Below are 22004 nucleotides of genomic sequence, written 5' to 3' on the forward strand. Positions count from 1 at the left end.
GGGCAGTTAAATGACATGTGACGAAAATTAATAAATATGTGAACGCTGGTTTCAGTTATTAACGATTCGATAATTTTATCGAATCGGTCAAAAGGGCGCATCGTGTGAAAGGGCTGTTACGCGAGCAACGCGCATTGTTACTTTGATACAAATCTAGATTTCGGTTTCTGTTTTATTTAGTATAAAAATCCGCAGTCTGATTCGGTTTCAGATACGGGCTGCGAGCTAGCCAGCGAAAGCATGCCGCTTCAGAGCGCGTTAACAGCGGCGGTTCAGACGTCGATAGGCGTAACGGAGATCTCCCTGGCGTCGAACACGTCGCAGACGGGCAAAACTAATAACGAGCAAGTGGCGCAAGTATAGGAGGAGGAGCAGCCGTCGTCATCGCGATTCAGATTTTCACCGAGGACTCGTTGTCCTGGCCGCAAGCCAAAAGAGGACCTCGCGCGCGAGTGAACAGAGTGCTATAACCGGCTCCGACAAGGAAGATAGACTGGGATCAAAACTTGCCCTTTTAATTTGGTTAAAAATTTCTTACTGTCTTCCTTGTCGCAGCTCGATCTGATCGCGAGTGACACGTTACGTGCGGCAAAAAATATTAACAAGTCACTTCCGGTTCCTGTGACTGCTGGTTCCTAGGACGTGATCGTCGATGATCGTGAGTAAGCTCAACTTCAATGAGGATAAAGAACTCAACTATACGTCGCAATGTACATACGCTTAACTAACTAGATCCTTGGATAATTTTATGTGCCGGGCTGTCCCTTCTATTCAATTCCTCATCAGGCGGCTGCTATCTCGCTCGTAAACGCGAGTAAAAAGAATTGAAAAGAATTCGGCCAGCCAGACGCATACATAACGAGGACGGAGTCTTTGTAAGCTCTATCGGAAACCTGCGTTGCCTATTGAGAATTCAGTTACGCGATCGTATCGTCACTGTCGTCCTCGTTCGCTCATTATATCGAGATCACTCGTATCGCGATCGCTGTTGTCGTTATTGTTACTGTTAAAAACGGTTATCTACGTGAATTATATATGAACGATACACACAGACATAAACATACGTACAATGTATAAGCATATTACGCGCGAGCCGCTGCTGGCACGAGCCTCAAACGAATCGTCAATGAGATCTGAACGAAGTTGAATAATAGAACAAACAAGTTCCCCGTTTATCTAAATGAAGATCAAGAAAATACGCCTTTTCGCGTTTCCTCAGTTGTAAAACCAGAGAAGAAGGTGCTTTGAAAAATCGTTCGTCTATTTAACGATCTGACTAATTGACGCGATCAAAACGGAGAGAGGACGCGTGTATTCGGTGGACGACGATTGAATTGGATCACGGTTAATAATGACGGCCAGTTTTCTCGCCGGTATACATATTTAGCGCTCGAAATGACCGGGCGTGCGCTCGGTTGATAGTCGCGACTCGTGCCAGGTGAATTATTCTGTCGGAAACGGTCCGCTCACGCATATGTAATTAGCTTGTTCGAGTGATCGACGTATACTGTTCATTGTCCACTCTATTCCCCACTGTAGAACGGCGGCAAACGAAAAATTATTTACATTCCGCGAGATGTATATATACATACGTACTGTTTTAGATAGGATGCATATACACATATACATGTACACAGAGACACGGATTAAATCGCTGCGCGAGTTCTCACGTGTTTTTCCTCCGATTGCATAAGTTGTTAATTTTATTCACTCGGCCGATCCGCTATTGGATCCACTTGGAATTAATTAAGCGAGATTGTTTGTTACCATCGGGCACGGGCTCCAGTACCCTCCCACACCCCTACTTGAATTTTACAAGGATCCGACGATTCCTTCTGTCTAAAACTAATGTCAATTCTTCCGAACAGACACCAGACCGTCCCCGATGGATCGTTTTCGTTCGAATCAGACGCGTTTATAAGCAAACTGAATGTACAGAAAATATGACGTCGCGAGCGAAATTGAGATAATAAAAAATCCGCAGTCCGGTGATCGGTTCTATCGGATGATCCATGTTTAACGAGTTGAACGTTGCAAAGGTTTATTTCTGTTGTTTCTAAATGAAAATTCTTCGGCGATCGCGCGAATCGCTAATACGGAATTACCAGTCAATAGAAATGGATCGTAAAAAGAAACGCGATTCGATAGCTCGTGCGACGTTTCAGCACAATAAATCGAGGCGCGAGGGAGTGAGGCGAGTAACAATGGCAGGGGAAAGAACGGCAGGAAAATTTTGAAACTAGGCCGGCTAACAAAGTAAACGCGACGCAATTCAATAACACGCTATCACTTTCATGAACGGTAGACAATAAATAAATCGGTTTAAGGCGGACTCCAACAACCTGGCTCGACCAAATATAAGTATCAGAATTTTCACTCGACCCGTTCTCAATGATTTCCCAAACGTTGCGGCTAGTGGCGTTTTAGTCTTTAGTTCGAGGAATGTTCGGACCCGTTCGATAAATAAAACTTGTTAACTGAACGCGTAATCTTCGAAGCTAGCGGAAGGTTACAAAATTCTGTCGTTGAGGAGTGAATAAAAGCTGATGGGGAGCGTCGTACAAAAAGGTAACTTTGTATCTTTTATTATAACACCGAGCATTCAATTAGACTTGTCCCGTCGAAGAAAGCACGCCTCTTTTTGTTTTATTGGCTTACCGAACCTAGTTCCCTCCCGTCTCCCAAAATAAATAAAAAATTATTAATTAAATCTTCATTGGAAGTACGCGCATTATACGTGTCCAATGGAAATGAGCGCTAATTAAATATACGAACCTCGGTTCCGGGGTCCATATTAAAATTAATGAACTCGTTTATATATTGGACTCAATCGGCATTGAAATATCATCGCATCAATTGCTCGATAGTTCATAATAGAATTCTCAATTATTATTATACCGTTCAAATTACATATTCACCTTATGCATTTATTAGATCGATCCAAAAACAGTTGCATAATTTGTTTACATATGCAGCACGAAAGGTAACAATTATGCATCCAGACTGATACATCTTTAAAAATTTAGGATTGACCGCAATGGGAAGCTCGTAACTTATGTAACTGTAATCGGATTTCGGCGACCGATAAATTAGCAGCACGGCGGGTAATCGAATTAACCGGCCGTTTTCGGCTTTGCGTGCATAGCCTGAACGTTTTAAGTATCGCGAGATAACGAAAACTGTCTCGCGAGTGGAGAACGCGATGGTAAGAGAAAAATAATGGCGAGCCTGGTGCTCCTAATTGGATCGCAATTTAGTGGCGAACGGTAATCATATTCCGTGGAAGAAAATTAAATTCCGTCACGATGTCCGATCTCCATTAACGCTTAGCTAAATTGGAGTGCATTTCTGATACCTTCGGCGTCGCGAGCCGATCGATTCTTCGATTTTATTACGGCTATCATCAGCGACTAAAAACTGTTGGAATAAAACACAAGACGGTATTATTTATTTCTTTCGAACGCCACGATGAACTTCACTGTTTATACAAGCGTCATCATTATGCGAGCATTGTTTTACATTTGAATACTTGGAATATTCATGATTTTGTATTACACAGAACCGAATCTTCCTCATCTACTCGACTAGAATAGGCCCGAGGATAAATCGCGGCGAAACGTACCGATATTCGATTGAGGGAAAGCGCGCGTCTAGTAGTTTACATTTGTAAGAAAAAATGTTCTCTATCGTCGAGGCGGTTGATTAATATGCTGATTCGATGTGCATTAAATTTAAATACGATTAAAATCTGTATCGAAGCCCGGCTTCCAAACCTTCTTGGCAACCGATGAAAAACAAGCGCGAACTTTGCAAGAAGTAAGTAACGTTCGATGCACCGGAATCACGACTCGACGAGTATTTTTCGTGCAAAACAATCCTGTCTTTCAACAGAGCCACTGACGCGTTACGCAACTTTCCATGGATAAAGACGAATATGTACGATAATACCAAACGCGATAACAGCGAGTGACGCTTGCTTGGAAGACGCACTGCTTTGCATCATAATCGACGATCTCTGTTTCGGTAACGGTTCTACTCGGGAAAAAGTGTTGGAAAATAAAACGTTGTGGAAATATCGTCCACACGTTATGGCTCTCGCCTGGAGGTTTACGACGTTAACGATTTTGGTAAGGATACATTTTGACTTTTGTTGTTCACCAACCGTGATGTACGACTGTGGGATTATTTCACTCTCTCAACAAACATGTTTGCTCTGTGCTCACGAACCAAGTGAGAAATCGGTAGTATTCTATAATGAACAGTGCCGTAGGATCTCGACAGTTTTCGCCGATCTTCGGTTACGTGTTTGCACGATATTCGAGATTAAGTACATACATGTGTATAGAAGAATCGTTTAACGCGTTTAATATTGACCAGGGACTGAACAGAGTACACGCAGTAAGTATGCTGAGGAAAATGTAAATATCCAGTGTTTAATCGACGTGACGCAGAATTGGCCGGTAGCCTTGTTATATCGGTGGGCTTCGTTTAGCCTTTAGATGGGCAATACATGTTCCATAGGTCTCCGCCTCTTACGACGTGTACACTGTATTTTGTGGTATCCGGGCAAATTATACGCCGGAGAACTACTAAAGCAATAAACACGTAGCCGTGGCACAATAAACGAAATTAACACGGCCACCCTGACCGAATCTACTGGAAGCTGATGAATAATTTTCCAACGGCCACTGTGTTTGACGCGGTATTATCAAAGTCTTCGCGAAGTTGTTTCCCTTGAGTCAAACATCATTCAAACTTTCTAATTAGCAACAGTTTTTTCGAAAACGTGACTGACTACAACTTCCTGCGAAATAACATAATAGCTACCCCGTCATTCGGGCATTGACGACGAACACAAATCACGATGATACGTAACGCATTATTCTTAAAACATAGATATCTTTAAAGATGATAAAATGATTGTTTACTCACCGGTAAAGATGAGAGTCCGGTCAGGCTGATCGAGTGTCATCGAGATTAGCTTCTTTCTTTACGTCTAGCTACAGATTATCAACGAACAGATCGAACTTTTCGAAACGAATCACAGATTCATCGCACTGCACCACCTTTTGACTTGAATTAATCACATTCTAACCCTAATATTTCGTATTAATCACGACGCGACGCTACTTAAATTAAAAATGGCTCCCATTACGTCACGCTCGGGCCGAGACCGAACCGATCGGTGCCGATCGATGCCGATCGTGAACGCGCGTTTAAATGCGGCGAATTTGAAAGGAACGCGGAGCGGTATTTAAAATTCCGATATAAAATTTCCACATCGCGGACGAAAAAATTGGGAATAAAGAATACGATACAGAATCGCTCAGACGGATTTTTCAAGTTATTGCCGACGAATACACAAAGTAAATCCATGTTTATTTAGGGTAGGAATGTACGCGATCAAAAATGTCGATTCTTCTCCGTAAGCTGCTTTCGATGCGGAGCCATCGTACCCTTCAAACTATCGGATATCGGAGAAGGAATTCGAGACGTCAGGATAAAAGAATGGTGAGCGAAACAATGAATTTTCTTCGTGTTCGCAATTACTGATCGTTTTCCCTCGATCGCCGTGAGAATACATTATTATAAAGCGAAAGAACGTGAGCGAACACATCCGTCGACGGATGTGTCTCGGCCTAAATGTATCGTGAAGCCAACTGAACCGTGTCTCGATGTCATTCGGATCTATAGGTACGTGAAACCAGGCGACCGAGTGTCTCAATTCGATAACATTTGCGAGGTCCAAAGCGATAAAGCGTCCGTGACGATTACCAGCCGTTACGACGGATTAATTAAAGCCTTGCACCACAAGGTGGACGACGTAGCCTTGATAGGAGAATCGTTACTGGACATTCAACTGGACGATGGGAACGAGAACGCGGAAACGACGGCGTCTGATAAAGCAGCTACGAAAATCGAATCGGAAACTGAGGCGAAAAATCAGGACCTGTACGGATTGAGGGAAAAGGCAGTGGCCACGCCGGCGGTCAGAAGGATAGCGATGGAGAACGATATTAACTTGAAGGATGTCGTTTCTACCGGGAAAGGTGGCCGGGTGCTTAAAGAGGATATATTGGCGCACTTGGAAAAAATTTCTGCTGGCCCTGCGGGAAAAAGGGTCGGAGAGAAACCAACAACGGTGCCGGCGAAAGGCTACAGCAAGCATATGTGGAAAACGATGACGCAGTCCCTGGTAAGTTGGATTTTCTACTACTTACGAGAGAATATCGCGCAACTTCCCAGAGAACACGCTCCGTCATTCTTTTTATATCGACCGAGGTATTATGCTTTTACCTCGGCTTGCTTTAACTTTTCTGCACGGAAAATTTGCGTGTTCCATTTTTTCCTACCGCGGCCTGAAAAAACAAGAGTCCACCGGTTGAACCGAGACCGCTCGCGCGTCGTTATCGAACAAGCGTTTTCCCTGTGAAGCTCCGGTATTAATAAACGCCGGTTTGAAATTTCGCCTGTCGCTAAGTGGTTAATCGTTCTGAAAATAGTAATCTAGATTAAAAGGTAAGCAAGTAATTCGATAACGAACGTCGCGTCGCGTTGTTTGGGAAAATTGGAGCGCGGGGACGGCGGCGGTTGAAATGCGAAAGTCACGACGAAACCGGATAATAGAAGTGCGTCGTCTAAAAGTGACGTTGACAGGCGCGATTGATAGCGATCGATCGAACCAGAGCGGTACTCGGCCCGAATTTCCCCCGTCAACGTTGACAGACGAAACACGGTTAAAGTGTTTCGGAAAATACAGCCCGTTTTAATCGTCTCTTATCTTTTTCACGTTCAAATACACATCACGCCGCTGCCGAACCCGCCGCCTCTGTGTTTCGACTTCGTTAACGTGCACGCCCCAAATCAACCGCTTGTAATTAAACCGAGCACACAAAAAATGTCCGTGTTTGCAGAGCATACCGCACTTCGTATACAGCGACGAGTGCAACGTGAACAAATTGATGGATCAACGGGACGAGGTAAAGGACTCGCTGAAACAGCAAGGCATCTCTTTAAGCCTGATGCCGTTCTTTATAAAAGCGGCGTCCAGAGCTTTAGAAAAGGTGCCGCAGTTAAACGCGTGGCTCGACGAGGAGAGTCAAGGGACGCTCGTTCACGATAATCACAACATCGGCATCGCTATGGACACGCCCGAGGGTCTGATTGTGCCCAACATTAAAAACGTTCAACGACTGAACGTGGTAGAGATCGCGAGGGAGCTGAACCGTCTTCAGGAACTCGGCAGGAAGTGCTCCTTATCGTTCGACGATTTATCAAACACCACTTTCACTCTGTCGAACATCGGTGTTGTAAGTTCGACTCTGTTAATCGTTAATGATTCGAGTAAAACAGACGGAATTCGGTTCTGGTACTGATTTAAATTGCATCGCTTAATTTAAATTAAAGTCAAATCTGTTTCGCTCGCATGTAATGCGTCGCAAACATTTGTCGATATCGATCTATCGCGTGTTTCAAACGGTGTTGGCAGGTGGGCGGCACGTACACGAAGCCAGTTATTCTACCGCCGCAAATCGTGATCGGCGCGTTTGGTAAAACTCAGAAATTACCGCGATTCGACGAGGAAGGTAAGGTAATCGCAGCGAACATAATTTCCATCAGCTGGGCGGCGGATCATCGAGTCGTGGACGGTGTCACGATGGCGAGGTACTCGAATCACTGGAAGTTCTACGTCGAGAATCCAACGTACCTCCTGATCGGAGCTTAAAAATAATCTGACTAGTCTCTATGGGAATCTCTTTTATACGTGAATTACAATAAAGCCTAGGGAACAACCTTTTGTACGTAAATATTAATTTATTTATTGCTGCACAACCAACTAGGACTTTTTAAGAAAGGTAAAATATCTTTCTCTCTAACATATCCCAAGTGTTACAACTGTATGGTAGTTATTATATGGTGACCAGTCAAACTGTGAGCATTTTTGTACATTTAATCTATCATACGTTCCCATACAAATCGTTCGAGTAGCTGTCCCGAAAAAATACGTCAAGGAAGTGGCTGTACTGATTAATGTTTTCCTCTCAACGGTTTCCTTTTTTTGCCTCTGTCATTAAAAATTAATACACAAACGAACTACGAATCGTAATCGAAACTAAGAACTGGGCAATGAGTACGACCACTTTTTCGGTTATAATTCTTTTTATATATACAGTTTTATGTATCGCATATTCAATCACACGTTTCCTTAAATGCCACTTAAATATCTGCTCGAAAAGTAGTCAGTCTGTTTAGTAGTTAGAGTAGTAGAAAAGATTGTATATGCATTCTTATGGTCCAAAAATTTGTTTTTCTCTGCTAATCAAAATATCAATTTATCCTGAAGAAGACCCTAATAGATTATTTGAGCGTCACGTAACGTTTTAAACGATCCTGCTAACGGACAATCAATACACGTGCACAATTCGGTTTGTACACTTAACTAGCCAATGAATGCATACAAGAGTATTTGTTGAGACGTAAATGCATACAATAAATATACCATTCCTTCCTACCGTGGATAAACGAGAAAATAACATACGCAAAAATATTAATAGACAAACGTAATCAGGTGAAGGTACAATCCACCCTCAACTATACTTCTTACTCTTCAACGTGACTAGGTATGCAGATTATTATTGGTAATGTAACTATTCGAGAAGTTTAAATACCAAGCTGCTCCTCATATATACGTATATATAATTATATGACAGAACTATGTGTACGAAAAACAAATAAAAAAAAAAACATACGTAAAACGTTCACTAAGAATACTTTATAATGGAGTATATATAGTCGTCTAAAATTACTTTCACAAAATAGGTAAATAAAAAATAATCTGTTCTTTTTCTCTTTCTCCCCTAAAGTATATAAAAACTCTACGTATTTCTTTACAGAATACCAGTTATAGGCAAAAGAAATATTTCTGAAAATATAACTTTCTTGTTGTAACTCTCAATTCTGGAAGAATTCCGAGCTTCGGTACGTAGCTTTGAATAATATACTGATTGAGACAGTTCGAAGCTCGGAATGATTATAGAGTCGAACAATTCATACATGTATGTACATACATTCGCAGTAATGCTCAATGCGTTTCTATCCGTTATATAGCTACCATCTAACTGTAACATTATTTTATCTGAATATCATTGGAATATTACGACACAAGGGTTTCTGCTCGAACGAGTATCAAAAAATATCTCTAATCGATTTTTAAAGACGTCAACCAAAATCAAATAAGTGATAGTTGTTTAAACGCACGTGTCCTTACAAAACTAATCAAAATCAGTAACAAAGTTAGAACAACAAATGCTAGATAGACAACGTGTATAGTAATTGTATCATATGCGAGGTAAAGTGAAGTGCGATATTGCTATCTTTCTGTAAAAGTTCTGGGGTACAAACGGTGTACTGGTTTATAACTCGTATCTTGATATGAACAGTTCGCTTGTGCTCTATACACACATCGTCATGTACATCCTTTATAAACATTTATCTCGCTCCATTTACAATTGAATAACTTTCACCATTTTTTAGGTATGACTCTGCTAACATAGAAAATTAGTGTTTTATCTTACCCACTGACATTCTCATATCAATAACTGTTATCAAAAGAACAGTTCTCAGATACGTAGGTACATATACCTGTTTCTTTACCATAGAACGAATCAAATATAATAATTCACAACCACGTAACAATAACGACTTCGTTTTATCGAATACCTAACAGCTGATAAGAGAATTATCGGTATTTATCACGAATCAATGGCAAGGAAAGGAGCATATAAAGTTCGAATAAGAAAAATCCGATAGTAATAAAAATATTTTACGGCACGTAAAAGAATACTTTCCTCCTTTTAATGAGATAAAATAAAAAATGTAATACCCTTCTTTCAAGTAAAAATCTAAAGCAAACGAAACAGTTTCTGCTTTTAAACTTCAAGAGAAAAATCTTTCTACATATACAAAATACTTCGCGATATCTTATGAAACAAATGTCTGCAAAAATTCCGTCAGACCGACAGAGATATTGTTTGTATACATTGTATGCATAATATATATATATATATATATATATATATATAGTCATTTTCTTTATATATATAGTAATTATTTTTTCACGTATATATATACATATATATACGATTAATAAATAGTATTTTGTTTTCTGGCACATTGTTAGCCCTCCGCGAAGAGAACGAGCGAGTTGACACATATACAACCAACATCGTAAAACAACACAAACGATACTTCTATCTCTCAAGGAGTTTGCAACTCGGGAAGAAACTTATGAACTTTTCACTATACGAGTAGCTTCTACCTTTATCTACTAAATTAGAGTAAACCGTGAATTGGCCCATGAACATGAGACTTCTCTTAAAAATAGTTGTCTTGTACATCACATCTCGAACTCTATTCCTTTTCTCATCGCAAATGTGCGAATGGGCTCGCGACCCTAATCTAAGATACAACCTAACATTGATTGTTTCTTCTTTTTTTTAAATGCTCGATTCACGAGTTCGTGACTGATGGAAGCTAGAAATATCTTTACCTCTCGACACCTTTGGTAACACTTTCAGCTGACAGATAGTAGAAAGAGTACGATTTAAAACCGTGAAGACAAGCGTTCAGAAAAAGTTGAATCTCCGCGTTTTTGTGCGTTTCGCGAATATACGTATGTTTGTGTGTGTAAAGTCTTAAGTAAAAAATATATAAATCTTAACTTAGAAAGAAAAAGAACTTACTTGAAGTGTACTCAGTCGAATCCGCGAAAACGAATTATAAGAAAAATGTTCTCTTTTTAATACGACGTCACTGATGACGACTAATCATCATGGATACCACTGCACCGGTCGCTTGGAGAACGGCCACAGCGGTGTTGTGATCGGATTTAGTGAAGTCTATGCCGTCTACTTCTAAGATCTTGTCACCTGGTCGAAGCGTGCCCTGCGCCGGACCATTCGGATTTACTTTAGTCACGATGATTCCCTAGAATCAATAAAAATGGAACAGGATAATTAGCATACAGCAAACACTTGCTACATTCGTTTTAAATTAAGGAACGCAGTAGCGTCTCTAAGACAAGTTTATTAAATACTTACAGTTTCCGCGCCCGCTACTCCTCCCGCTATGCTAAAACCGAGACCCGGATTCTTCCTCACTTGAACAGGCAACTGTAAAAGTAATTACCGATTATACAATGCATCAATTTGAAATGTATTCTTAGCAAGCTACGAGAAGAGAACGTACCACGTTCGCATTTTTATGCGGTCCGAACATCCATTTGAACCTTGGCTTCCTATCTGAATTCAATGAGTCGTTCAGATCAATGGATTTATACTTGTCGAAATTCGAATAAGCCACCTCGTTGGGAGACTGATTCTTCGATAGAACTGGCGTGCTTCGACCAGAGTTAGTTTCATTTTTTATATTATTCATATTCGACGGCGTTTCGTTAAACTTAGACTTGGAGATTCCATCCGTGGTCGAAATTCCAACTGAATTTGCGTTTAGGGAGAGATTATCACAGGAAGTATTATTGTTTGAAACTCCGTTCATTAATTTCTTGGATCGATCAGAAAGTTTCGATTGCATGGAGAGCGGACTTCGATACTTCTTACCAGTTATCGGAGAGGTCGGTATGCATGACGTGTTTAACATTTTCAAAGCATCATATTCTTCCGGCAGATCGCAGTTCGAAATAGAGTTCGCGCTTTCCAAATGCTTCGTCTTTAAGATGGGAATCCTACTTGGCTTTAACGATCGATCTCCCTCGAATGACTGTTCCTGGTCGTTCGACTCCAACATCGCTTGAGTTTGATCAGAGCCATTCGAAGAATTTGATTTCTCGTCGACGCTCAAAGCTTGCGCCGTATTATTCTGCAAACGTTCGTCGGATTTGAACGATTCTCCGCAGTCATCGTAAGTTTGCGGCTCCTTCGAATTTTGATCAGTTTGCGGAGGGGTGACTATTGAAGTGGAATCTAATTGCGTAGATGGATTTAATTGCTGGAAGAACGCAGCTTTCTTCGAGAACGCAGCGGCGATATGGTACGGCGGCGGAACAGGTGGAACGTCGTTCACTTTCGGAGTCTGAACATGAGTATGATCGGTCTTCTTGTTGCTCACGGGTGTACCCTTGTAAGGTTCTATAAATTTCTCTGATTCCACGATCTTCGCGGTGTTCGCTTTCGAGTACTCGTCCGGCTTCCAAGTAGAGTTTACGTAATCCGCCACCGTGGGCGACTTCGAAAGATATTCGGACGTGGGATTGCGAATATATTTTGCTTCCCGTATATCCGGACTCTTTTCCTTTGCCAGTACCGTCTTGTTAGCTTCGTCGGAAGATTCTTCGGAGACAGATTGTTGTTCTGGCCCGGCATCCGTAGGACTGTTACCTTTGCACTCTTTTGATACTTGACGCTCGGTTGGTGAAAGTGATGAGTGTGATCCCTAAAGAAAAGAGTTTTATGTTCTACTAACGAAAGATTTAATATCATCCCTAAATTTTGTTTCATTTTGTTTGATCGCAATTTAGATAGACTCGAGATTTTCGAACTAGATTTGCATCATTTTTCATAACTCCCTAATTAGTACCTTATTAAATAAACTTTGTGAAAAACAGGTCCCGGATTTTGAGGTAAGGTCCAGGGTAGTCGTAGCAATAATAGCTTCTTTGATCATAGTCTCCTGTTCTAAATGCATCTGCAAGTTTCAATTTGCTTCTAGTATTTTCAATGTTAGTAGACAAAAGACATAAAAAAATGCAATTTTCTATTTCTCTCGAGTGCGAACACTTTCTTCTCGGTAATGAGTGAGAATTTGAGATCGTACTTACTCTTTGTTCGTGCGTTGTTTGATGTAAATTGCGGGCATGCCTAGCAAGGTTGCGCAGCTCTTTAGGATAGGGGGTCGGTGCTCGATGAAGTTGTCTAGGGATCTCAGATTCTACCTCAGCAGCAAAACATATTCTTTTTCCGGTACCAACAATTGAACTCGAAATTAATCCTACAGCCGGTGTCACTTCTGCATGTAACAGAGTAGAAAATCGCGATCTCATATCCGCTCGTTACGAGTGTTAAAAAACATTACGAAATCAATTAAAACTAATGTTGACCAGTTAGATATGTTAGCTTATACTTTACCATTTCATTCTTCATCTTCCTCCTCCTCATCCACTAGCAGCATGTATCACGCGTTATATTATTATTTGCGAAACTAGCAACGCTACTATAAAGCTAAAACTAGAGAACAGAATCAAACGAATGATAATACTTACGTTCAAGTTCTTGCCGCGGTTTCTGCGGAAGCATGAAACAGCTCAGCACCATCATGTCCTCCTCGCAATTGAATTCCTGTTGCAGCGGTACCAGCGGTTGACTTTGATTGTCGCTCAACCACAGAGCCTTCAAATTGCTCAAGTTGAGCATAGACACCGGCAAGAATTTGATGCAGTTGTTGACCAGATTCAGTACTTTTAGAGAGGACAGATGGCCCAGTTCGGGCGGTACGCGTGTCAGATTGTTCGATCTCAAAGATAGCAACGATAGCGCGGTGCAACTTCCGATCTCGGGCGGAAGACATCGCAAATAATTATTGTCTACGTTCAAACAATGCAATTTTCGTAGAAGTCCTATGGACGACGGTAAGTATTCGAGAAAGTTCTTAGTTACTATAAGCTCTTCTAAGCTTGACATCTGTCCAATGTCGTTTGGCAGTGCGTTCAATTGATTGTCGTCAACTTTTAGTGTCACGATTGTACGTAGATAGCAGATCGAATCCGGTAACTGGTAAATCTCGTTTGAGGAAAGGTGCATGATCGATATGTCCCTCCATCCTTCCACTTCCGACGGAATAACGTGGATTGTGTTCAAAGTGCAATCGAAATGATTCAAACGATAAAGCTGATTAATGTTCACGGGTATGCGTCTAATATCGTTACCGTCTATCCACAATTCGGTAAGATTAATCAGATCCCCAACAACTTCCGGCTGGAGGAATCATGATATCAATACGACGATCAGCAGGGGTCGTGAAACACAGATACTTACCAATTCAGTGAAATCGTTATTACCGATATCAAGTCTCTGCAAGTTTACTAAGCGGCTCATACTCTTTGGCAACGTCATCAAATTATTCGCCCTGAGCTCCAGCGTTCTCAAAGCCGAAAGTCTTCCAAAGTTCGCCGGCAGATATTCTATGTACGCATCGTTTATATACAACTCTCTTAGTCCAACAATGTGTGTGATAGCATCTGGGAAACGTTCGAATGCATTATTACTGATATCTATAGATCGAAGGTTTTTACATTCTTTGATACTGTCTGGTAGTTCTTTAACACCTAGAACCAAAACGACATTACGATTATAAATAATCGAGATTCCTGTGGAAGCTATTATTCGATACGCACTATTTTTACTGAGGTCTAAATACTCCAAGTTAATTAAGGATGCTATGGCGGGTGGTAGCGTGGTGATTTCATTATCACTGAGAGAAAGTACTCGTAATTCATGGCACTGGAACAGTGGCCTTGGAAGATCTTTTATCTACACCCAAACGTAACAGTATATAATATCACTCGATTGTAAAGACATATAAATATGTGTGTTTGCAATTGAAAATTTGATTTACTCTATTGGCATCAAGGTAGAGCTTTTCCAATGTCCTCTCGTAAATGAACACGTCCGGTGGTACGTCGTAAAGATTATAATTATTCAAGTGTAACTCGCAAATATCTTCTTCTTGTGCTCTCAAACATGCAGTGCACTGCCACCAAGCACTACCCATTTCATTTATAACTGTAAACAAGTGTTTTATTATGTCCCATCGCGATGGAGTTCGAAGAATTCGCGAGACATTCGTGCAGTTACCTATGATACTTCAACAACGATTCTTTAAGATCATCGATATATCTACGGGAAGCAGATAAAACCGTGAACAATTCAGTTACGAGTAATTACTCAACAAAAACTACTATTGTTCCATGGAATATTTCGAAAATCATTCAGCTGTCGATGCGTCGATGTTCGGTTTTTTACGTGCCGGTTTGGTCAACGTTGTTTCTTGCCGCACCATCGCGATTGTCACGATACGCGATTCACTTGTCAACAAGTTTGTTAACTTGGGGATGTCTCAATTTAAGAATAAGTCACGAGAAATACGCTCTGGTCCAACACTGGTTAGATGTCAAGAGGTGCAGGTTATTCGATATTTCCCTTTAAGGATCTCTTTCATGAATATATCTCACTGTTTGTCCGCCGCCTATTCTAATTCTTGATCAATAAAACAACAACGGATCGCGATTCAATGGAACGATGAACAATGTTACTTCTAATCCACACACAATTTGACACATTTGTTAAGCGGGGACCGAACGAACGGCTCTCCCGAACCTTTTATTGAAAAACCTTCGAGGAAACTAATGGCCCGTTCATAATGCTTCGACGTTTTCCATCGTAAGTTCGTAGTATTTTCATACGAACGTGTGCAACGCACAAAGATCATAAAACGATGAAAATTAATTCTAACGCTTCATTGATCGAACTCACAAAAACTAATCTTATTCCAATTAAAAGATTTTACTGTCGCAAATTGATATTGCACCTCCATCTAGCGATCGTATACAAGAAGTAAACGCAAAAACTACTCGACAGGAATTATGGAACAATTATTACAAAAATGCATGCTTTTGAACGTAGACCTCAGAAAATTCGATAAAAGAACTTGAAATCAGAGACAGGATTCGTCAATAAAACAATAATCGACTAGATTTAAGTTTTATTTCATGAAATTCATCGAATTGTCAATAACATCTTTGTACAATGTATTACAATAACATCTCGCGTGTATTAAAAGTTAAAGAAATACATATAGAAAAATGTTAAGAATAAGAGATACAGATTAAGGTACGCAACGTTTGCGTATACAAAGAATGTTTGTTGGCAGTTGGCTTAAAAATATCTCCGTTTTCGTTATTATCCTTAAGTACTGTAATTATTACAAAAAAGGAAACCGAGGGGGAATCGTGTACTTATTAGGAACTGGTATCTCCGAGCGTCCAATCTTCATTTTCTTTGAATGATGCATTCTGGATAAAAAGGAAACTTGGCACGTATCGTAAAAATACATCGGAGTCGCCCTAAGTTCGAGGTTTCGACATTTACGTCGAAGGAAAAAAGAAAATCAACAGTGTCTTTAAATAATTGGTCGTAAAAGTAACAGAAACGCGTCTCCTTCTTAAATATAAATAAATATTTAACATGTGTACATACATACATATAAACTTACATGTAGAGCACGACTTCGCGTAAGAACGTTTGATTAAAAATCTCGATTGACGTTACTTCCTCGACGATACAAAGATCGTACAAATTACCATTAGCTACAATTAAAGTACCTTTAGTTTTCGATTAAGTACTCGATCTGCCGAAATTTCGTTGCAAACTTACATATATATACCTGGTTTACGATTTTGGAACATCCATAAATTCCAACGATTATGGGATAATAACACGAGTATCCAAATTCCGATACCATGAACGACAACGGGAAATTGCTTAGTTACTAGTATGTAGAAACAGGGTAAACGACAGATATTTGGAGTATCGGTTCTCGATTAAATTCGCGAGTCGATAATAAAACTCGGACCGTAATCGTGATCCGAGATCGCAGCGGTAACTTCCGTCGAACACGTGGCATTTGTGCGTTTAACCGCGACTTTATTTCATCACGCGCTCTCTTCTCACTCACACGCTCTCTGACGTTCACGCTACTACGTAAATTCGTAAGTTCCTTACAATACAATTTCATAATTTAACAGACTTCAACGTGGATCGTAGGAGTAAGTATATTTAGATGGCTCTGGATAATTTAACTCGCCCCCCTCTACGTTCGACACGCACGCGAATCGAAAACGCAGATTCAAATTCGTGGAATGAAAGACGTAAAGTTCAAGGAAATCGATGCCAGTGTTCGATCGAGACTCTGTAACCTAATATTCCTGTCTGTTACAATCATCTTTAAAATCGGCTTCCACGTTTGCAAACTGATCTCATCCGTTTCAACGCCCCGTACTATTGTGTTTGTTGAAAGCAAGAAGCTTCAGTATTGAGTTTCTTCGAACGCGAGCACTCGTAAACGAAAATTTTACTACGTTTTCAATTCGCGAGAATTCTTTCATATATTATGTCGCACCTGTTATCGGATGTATTCATTAAAAGGCTGAGCTTCAGAACAACGATGGATGTAAAAAGAAAAATTGTACCGGTGTTTTCCCTCCTCCTCATTCAGCTGCCCCTCATTCTCCATCGATTAGATGCGATTGAACCAATCTCGACGGCACGTCGTTCAGGTGTTCTCGGGTTGGGTAAGGTTGTTCTTCAACAACTCCGTGTTCGCGTTGTTCGCGTTCAGTCTCTGCTCCTCTTTCAGCTTCTTCTTTCTCCGTTTGTTCTTTTTGTGCACGCAGAACAAGCTAACGAACAAACAGAGAAGGAAGCCGCCGATGCAACAGGCGATCAATATCCACGTGTTCCGGGCCTTCTGCGTTTCTATCTGTAATCGCACCACCTCCGTGCACTGTTCATACAGTTCTAAGGTCCGGTTGCTGAACTCCGGGTTCGGGCACCGTTGATCCAACTCCTCCGTGCAATTGAACACGGGTCGCGTGTGAATATCGCGCGCGTGCAGCCACGCGTTGAACGTTTGGCATTCACAGTTGCTTGAATCGAACTTGATAGGATTTTTGGACAGATCAAGGATCTTTAGAGAACAGAAAGGTGCCAGATCCTCCGGGCTGACGGAGGTAATAAAATTTTCAGAAACGTTCAAATGTATTAACGAAGTAACCGGACCCAACTGAGGGATTTTCGTGAGTTTGTTTCTGGCCAGCTGCAAGAAAGTCAACGGTGACTTTACGTCCATGCGTGAGAAAAGGTCGTCGGTCAGCCTATTCACGCTCAGGTAAAGTTTCTGCAGGTATGGCAATTGGAAGAGGCTCTTCGGCAGAGTATCGCAACCATTCGTCGACAAGTCCAGCACCTTCAAATATCGTAGGTTGTTAAAAGCCCCTTCGTGGATCTCTTGGATAAAATTGTCCCCTAAATAGAGGTACTCCAGGCTCGTGTACGAGGCCAGGCTGTCGTTGGTCAATGCCCTCACTCTGTTCATAGCCCCGTCCAGAATCTGTCGACAATCGTGCAGAACAATTAGATAAAAAGTAAAAAATAGAGAAGAGGTCGTTGAATAATTGTTACCTGAATCTCCGTCCTCAAATTAGGCGGTATCCACTGAAGGCCGAGATTGTAGCAGCGAACTTGTATCATAGAGTACGCTCTGCTGTACTTGCAAGTCCTCGATGGCATGTCCTGGTCCATGACTAACGACGGCCCGGAGATTCCTAGTATCTTATCCGGTACGATCGCCAGAACGAAGACGAGCACCAGGAGTCCGTTCACCAGGGACATGTCTGCAACAGACGAACGAGATTTTCCCGTTGAGACTCGAGGTACGGTTTCGCCATGCTTCGAGACGTTTGCAGCGCTTCGAGAACGAACAAGTTCTCGAAAATCTCTGGGGCAACGTCACGATCAATTTCCAATCGCGAGAAGCTAATCGTAAAAGAACTGTCGCCTACGCGCATCGTGCAAAAATGTACAAGGTGAATTGCTGCGAGGTGACTCGTTCTCTTTCGAATTAGTTGAAAATGAATATTGTATTTGATACAGCTCGCTGAATCAATGCAGTCTCATTATTTTAACGTTGCGTTATTTCAGCTCGTTCTCTATTGATTCGGTTGAGAACGAATTTTGTATTCGACACGGCTCACAGAATTAATCAGTTCTTATATCTGAATGTTGCGTTGTTCCGGATGATTTTTATTGATTCACCCAGTACGTTTCGGGAATAAAACTTGGCCCTCCAGGGATTGGAACGAATCGCGGTTGAGAAGCAGTTTACGAAGAAAATCGGAAGAAAATCGAACGGTATGCGTTGTACACGATTCGGATCCATTATTCACCGGTTGACCGGTTTTCGGGCGCGAACAATGAGGAGAGAATTTCCAAGAGGCATCCTCCGGATGCACGCGAGCGTGTCTCCCAGGAACGCGCTCTTGTAAATCTTTCAACCTACGGAATATCGATGTCGTTCGAGAAACTTTCGTCAGCAACCCGGCTTTTAAACAATTCATTCCCCGCCGTAGATTGGATTCACGAATCACGTTAGATCGTACGATTACAGCCTCCTCTTAAATCGAATGCTTATTGTCTTCGCGTTCACTTTGAACTCCGAGAGCCCTGTTCAATTTACACGATGAGATTGCATTCGCATTCTCTCGATTGAAACTGAAGATCCTCTCATCGACATCTTCCAGGCACTGTTGGTACACACGGTTATCGACGCCTACAGACATTCTTTTCCATCTGCACGAGTCTCGGAGATCAGTGATCGAGTTTGCTTGTTGCAACAAGCCCTGATGAACCGCAGGCCAGTTAACGTAAACCGATTACACGTTTGTGTATAGTTACATATTCTACCTCGGGGCTCGGGGAAACAGAAGCGCGGATACGTTTTCCGCTTCGCTCGTGAAATACGAAGCGACGTCTTTCAAGGAAGGCATCATCGCGCGCGTTCAGCATTAATCCGACGTTGTTCTAGTCGTCTCGTAGCTCGGATTCGATGGTTAGATATAAACGACTCCGCCCTCGGGTTGTCTTTCAGGGTTTCAGTGATCGCATGAATTTTTCAACGAGCGCCAATTAAAACCTCGGCCTCAACTGCGATCGTTCTTCCATTCCAAGATAATACGCAAGAATCGCAGATCCGCATACGAGCTTATAAACCGCAGTTCTTATGCTGTTAAAGAAAAATATACTTAATACAATGTAGAACATCGAAAGTACTCCTAACTTCGTTTCAAGAATTCGACTCGTAAATTCCTATATTGATACACTGTGCGTGTTTACGTTCGGGAGAGCGCTGAAAATATTTTCCACGTCGTAAAAGGGGGAAGGAACCGAATGATACACGTACCGTTTACGTTTACACGAGAAGAATCGTTCGACTCGAGCGAAAATAGACTGTTATCGCGAAGGTGCATGGCTTTGCGCAGCAACAGGTCTGCGAAATGTATCAGGAGAGCGACTGGACGCGTTTATTCGCGGCGCGGAACACGCGCGCTCCGGTTATAGCTTCCTGTCGATCGCTATCGTCGCTTTTAGACGGGTCGGACGTTGGAGAGCTGAGTCAGTGGAAAAAAAGGAAAGCAGAGCAGCGGAGCAAGAAAGCAACGGGTTAATTAGAAGAGCGCGATCTTTCGCGTAGATCCAGGGGTCGAGATAGAAGAGGTTAGGTAGGCCAAACTACGGTGAAAATAAATTACAGAGTTCTCTGTATCGCGCGATTCAATTAGCCTACGCGAGTTCACTACTATTACTACTACTACTACTACTGCTACTGCTCTATTGTTAACGCTCCCATTATCCAAATATTCAACCATCCGAACATTGTTATCTCATGTTTTTCTTCTGCAACATCGTGCTCGGCCCCTGCCCTATAGAAACAGAACGTTACCGGCGCGTACGACTTAAATACACGTGTACGTTTGATCTAACGTCTCTCTCCACAAATACTGTAAAATGGTGCACGGCAATTTCGCATGTTTTTTGGTAGGCGATATATGCTTCGTGAAAAATAATCGCACGTGACCGTAACGATGGGTACGTGTTACCAATCATCGCGTACACGCTTCGTCACCTATCGATTCGATTTTCCCTTTTTTCATCCCTGTCACGAACTCTCGAATTCAGTTTGCAACGCGCGCGTTTTACGAGGCGCGGTATGCGCTACGTAGGTACCGGGCGCAATCGTTTGTAATAATTGAAGCGCGCAGGGAGGAAAAACGCAACCGTCGACGCGTAAAAACTCGCGAGCTTTCCCGACTTCTTCGAGCCTTTTCGCGTTATTCTGTTATACGGAATATTCGTTTGACCGTCACAGGGCTTATGCTCGTTGTTCGTGAAACAGAAAATTCGAGACCATTCGTCTTTTCAAAGCAGAAATTGTAATATGAACTAGCGTACTATTGTATCAATCACAATTTTCATTCGATATTTATAGAGTGTGTAACACAAAAGGGTGAATATTTCACTGGGAACGAAACATGCGGCGGTTTCACGACAAGTAAGTCATTAAACCCACGGCGAGGCAATAAAAGTCGAAGTCGTTTTATACGCTTCAACCTCGAAACGATCCGAGCCGTTTGATCCGTGTTTCCCTTTTCGACTTCCTTCTATCGCGATCCCACGCTTTACGAGCGAACTCGACGAGAGCCGAAACTATCTGCTTTCCTTTTTTTTTTAACCCCCACGGATTTCCGGGTTTTATCGGGGCGGACGGTCAACCAGAGGCAAAAAGCTGAATAAAAAATCGGGGCGACAACGAATGTTCATTTCTCGGCTTAATATTCGCGCCTCGATTGACGGGGATCAAAGGCGGACACGTCGACGCATCGGACCGAGTTATGTCCATGATGACGTTTCCTACCCCTGAATTTTACACATTTTCGAACGGTGACGGGAATCGATCCCGGGCGTCGATCCATCGTTTTTCACGGATGAGCTGAACGTCTCCGTGAGATTCCTTTGGAAAGTAGCAAAGCGTGTATTTCCACTGCGGAAAGGTAGGAGTTCCGCGCAGCGTCAGGCTGCTTACTGCGATTTGCGATCTACGCTTCGCCCATTGTTAACGCGCAGTTATTATAGACATAACAGAATAGACCGAGTGTTCAATATATTTCTATTGATCCAGTAAAAGATAGCAAAACATGCTTTCAAGTAAAACTAAAAAAAATCATTCGAGATTAAAGAACCAATTTTAGCACTTAGTCTCAAAAATATTTGTTTAAAAAAATTTGCATGAGATTTTCATCCGGCAACCTCTTGATTCTTATTCAGGGGCATATCCTGAAGGTGAATATGCAAAAATATCGAATAGGAAAATACTCGCAT

General features: G+C 41.8%; 3 protein-coding genes across 9 annotated transcripts in view; 2 read left to right on the top strand and 1 right to left on the bottom strand.

The window, feature by feature from the left end:
* Positions 1-2572, top strand: part of mGluR (metabotropic Glutamate Receptor) — a 28344-nt gene extending 25772 nt beyond the window's left edge. For 4 of the 5 annotated variants that reach the window (XM_018021011.2, XM_018021028.2, XM_018021036.2 and 1 more), the window contains one exon: positions 212-2572. In XM_018021011.2, the coding sequence (XP_017876500.1) occupies positions 212-363 (152 nt within the window). In that variant the 3' untranslated portion in view covers positions 364-2572. Of the gene's footprint in view, positions 1-195 lie in introns of all 5 variants that reach the window. The other variant, XM_018021044.2, reaches the window with a different exon arrangement.
* Positions 573-7808, top strand: Dbct (Dihydrolipoamide branched chain transacylase E2). Of its 3 annotated transcripts, none has more exons than XM_026811990.1 (5): positions 573-658; positions 5387-5511; positions 5695-6196; positions 6915-7310; positions 7490-7808. In XM_026811990.1, exons 1-5 carry the CDS (start codon positions 653-655, stop codon positions 7724-7726), a joined length of 1266 nt encoding a protein of 421 aa, XP_026667791.1. In that variant the 5' UTR covers positions 573-652; the 3' UTR covers positions 7727-7808. The 3 variants fall into 3 exon arrangements, with proteins under 3 accessions (XP_026667791.1, XP_026667783.1, XP_026667775.1); XM_026811982.1 differs by lacking the exon at positions 573-658 and adding an exon at positions 4046-4127; XM_026811974.1 differs by lacking the exon at positions 573-658 and adding an exon at positions 4156-4398.
* LOC108623012 (leucine rich repeat containing protein 7 lap1) overlaps positions 7792-22004 on the bottom strand; it is a 40820-nt gene continuing 26607 nt past the window's right edge. The window contains exons 2-12 of the mRNA XM_018021260.2: positions 18252-18463; positions 17346-18180; positions 14629-14795; positions 14408-14543; positions 14049-14338; positions 13277-13988; positions 12836-13023; positions 12595-12702; positions 11248-12450; positions 11100-11171; positions 7792-10986 (exon numbers count right to left, since the gene is read on the bottom strand). Of these exons, the coding sequence (XP_017876749.2) occupies positions 10810-10986; positions 11100-11171; positions 11248-12450; positions 12595-12702; positions 12836-13023; positions 13277-13988; positions 14049-14338; positions 14408-14543; positions 14629-14795; positions 17346-18180; positions 18252-18463 (4100 nt within the window). The 3' untranslated portion in view covers positions 7792-10809. The remainder of the gene's footprint in view (positions 10987-11099; positions 11172-11247; positions 12451-12594; positions 12703-12835; positions 13024-13276; positions 13989-14048; positions 14339-14407; positions 14544-14628; positions 14796-17345; positions 18181-18251; positions 18464-22004) is intronic.

The sequence above is a fragment of the Ceratina calcarata genome, unplaced genomic scaffold, assembly GCF_001652005.2.
Source record: "Ceratina calcarata isolate Rehan_Ccalc_2016 unplaced genomic scaffold, ASM165200v1 scaffold114, whole genome shotgun sequence".
Classification (NCBI taxonomy): Eukaryota; Metazoa; Arthropoda; class Insecta; order Hymenoptera; family Apidae; genus Ceratina; species Ceratina calcarata.

Excerpts from the sequence above, each read along its gene's own strand:
- Dbct (XM_026811974.1), top strand. The coding sequence starts at position 4,255 with ATGAACAGTGCCGTAGGATCTCGACAGTTTTCGCCGATCTTCGGTTAC. Across the intron at positions 6,197-6,914 it reads AAACGATGACGCAGTCCCTG|AGCATACCGCACTTCGTATA; the intron begins GTAAGTTGGATT and ends CCGTGTTTGCAG. Across the intron at positions 7,311-7,489 it reads CTCTGTCGAACATCGGTGTT|GTGGGCGGCACGTACACGAA; the intron begins GTAAGTTCGACT and ends CGGTGTTGGCAG.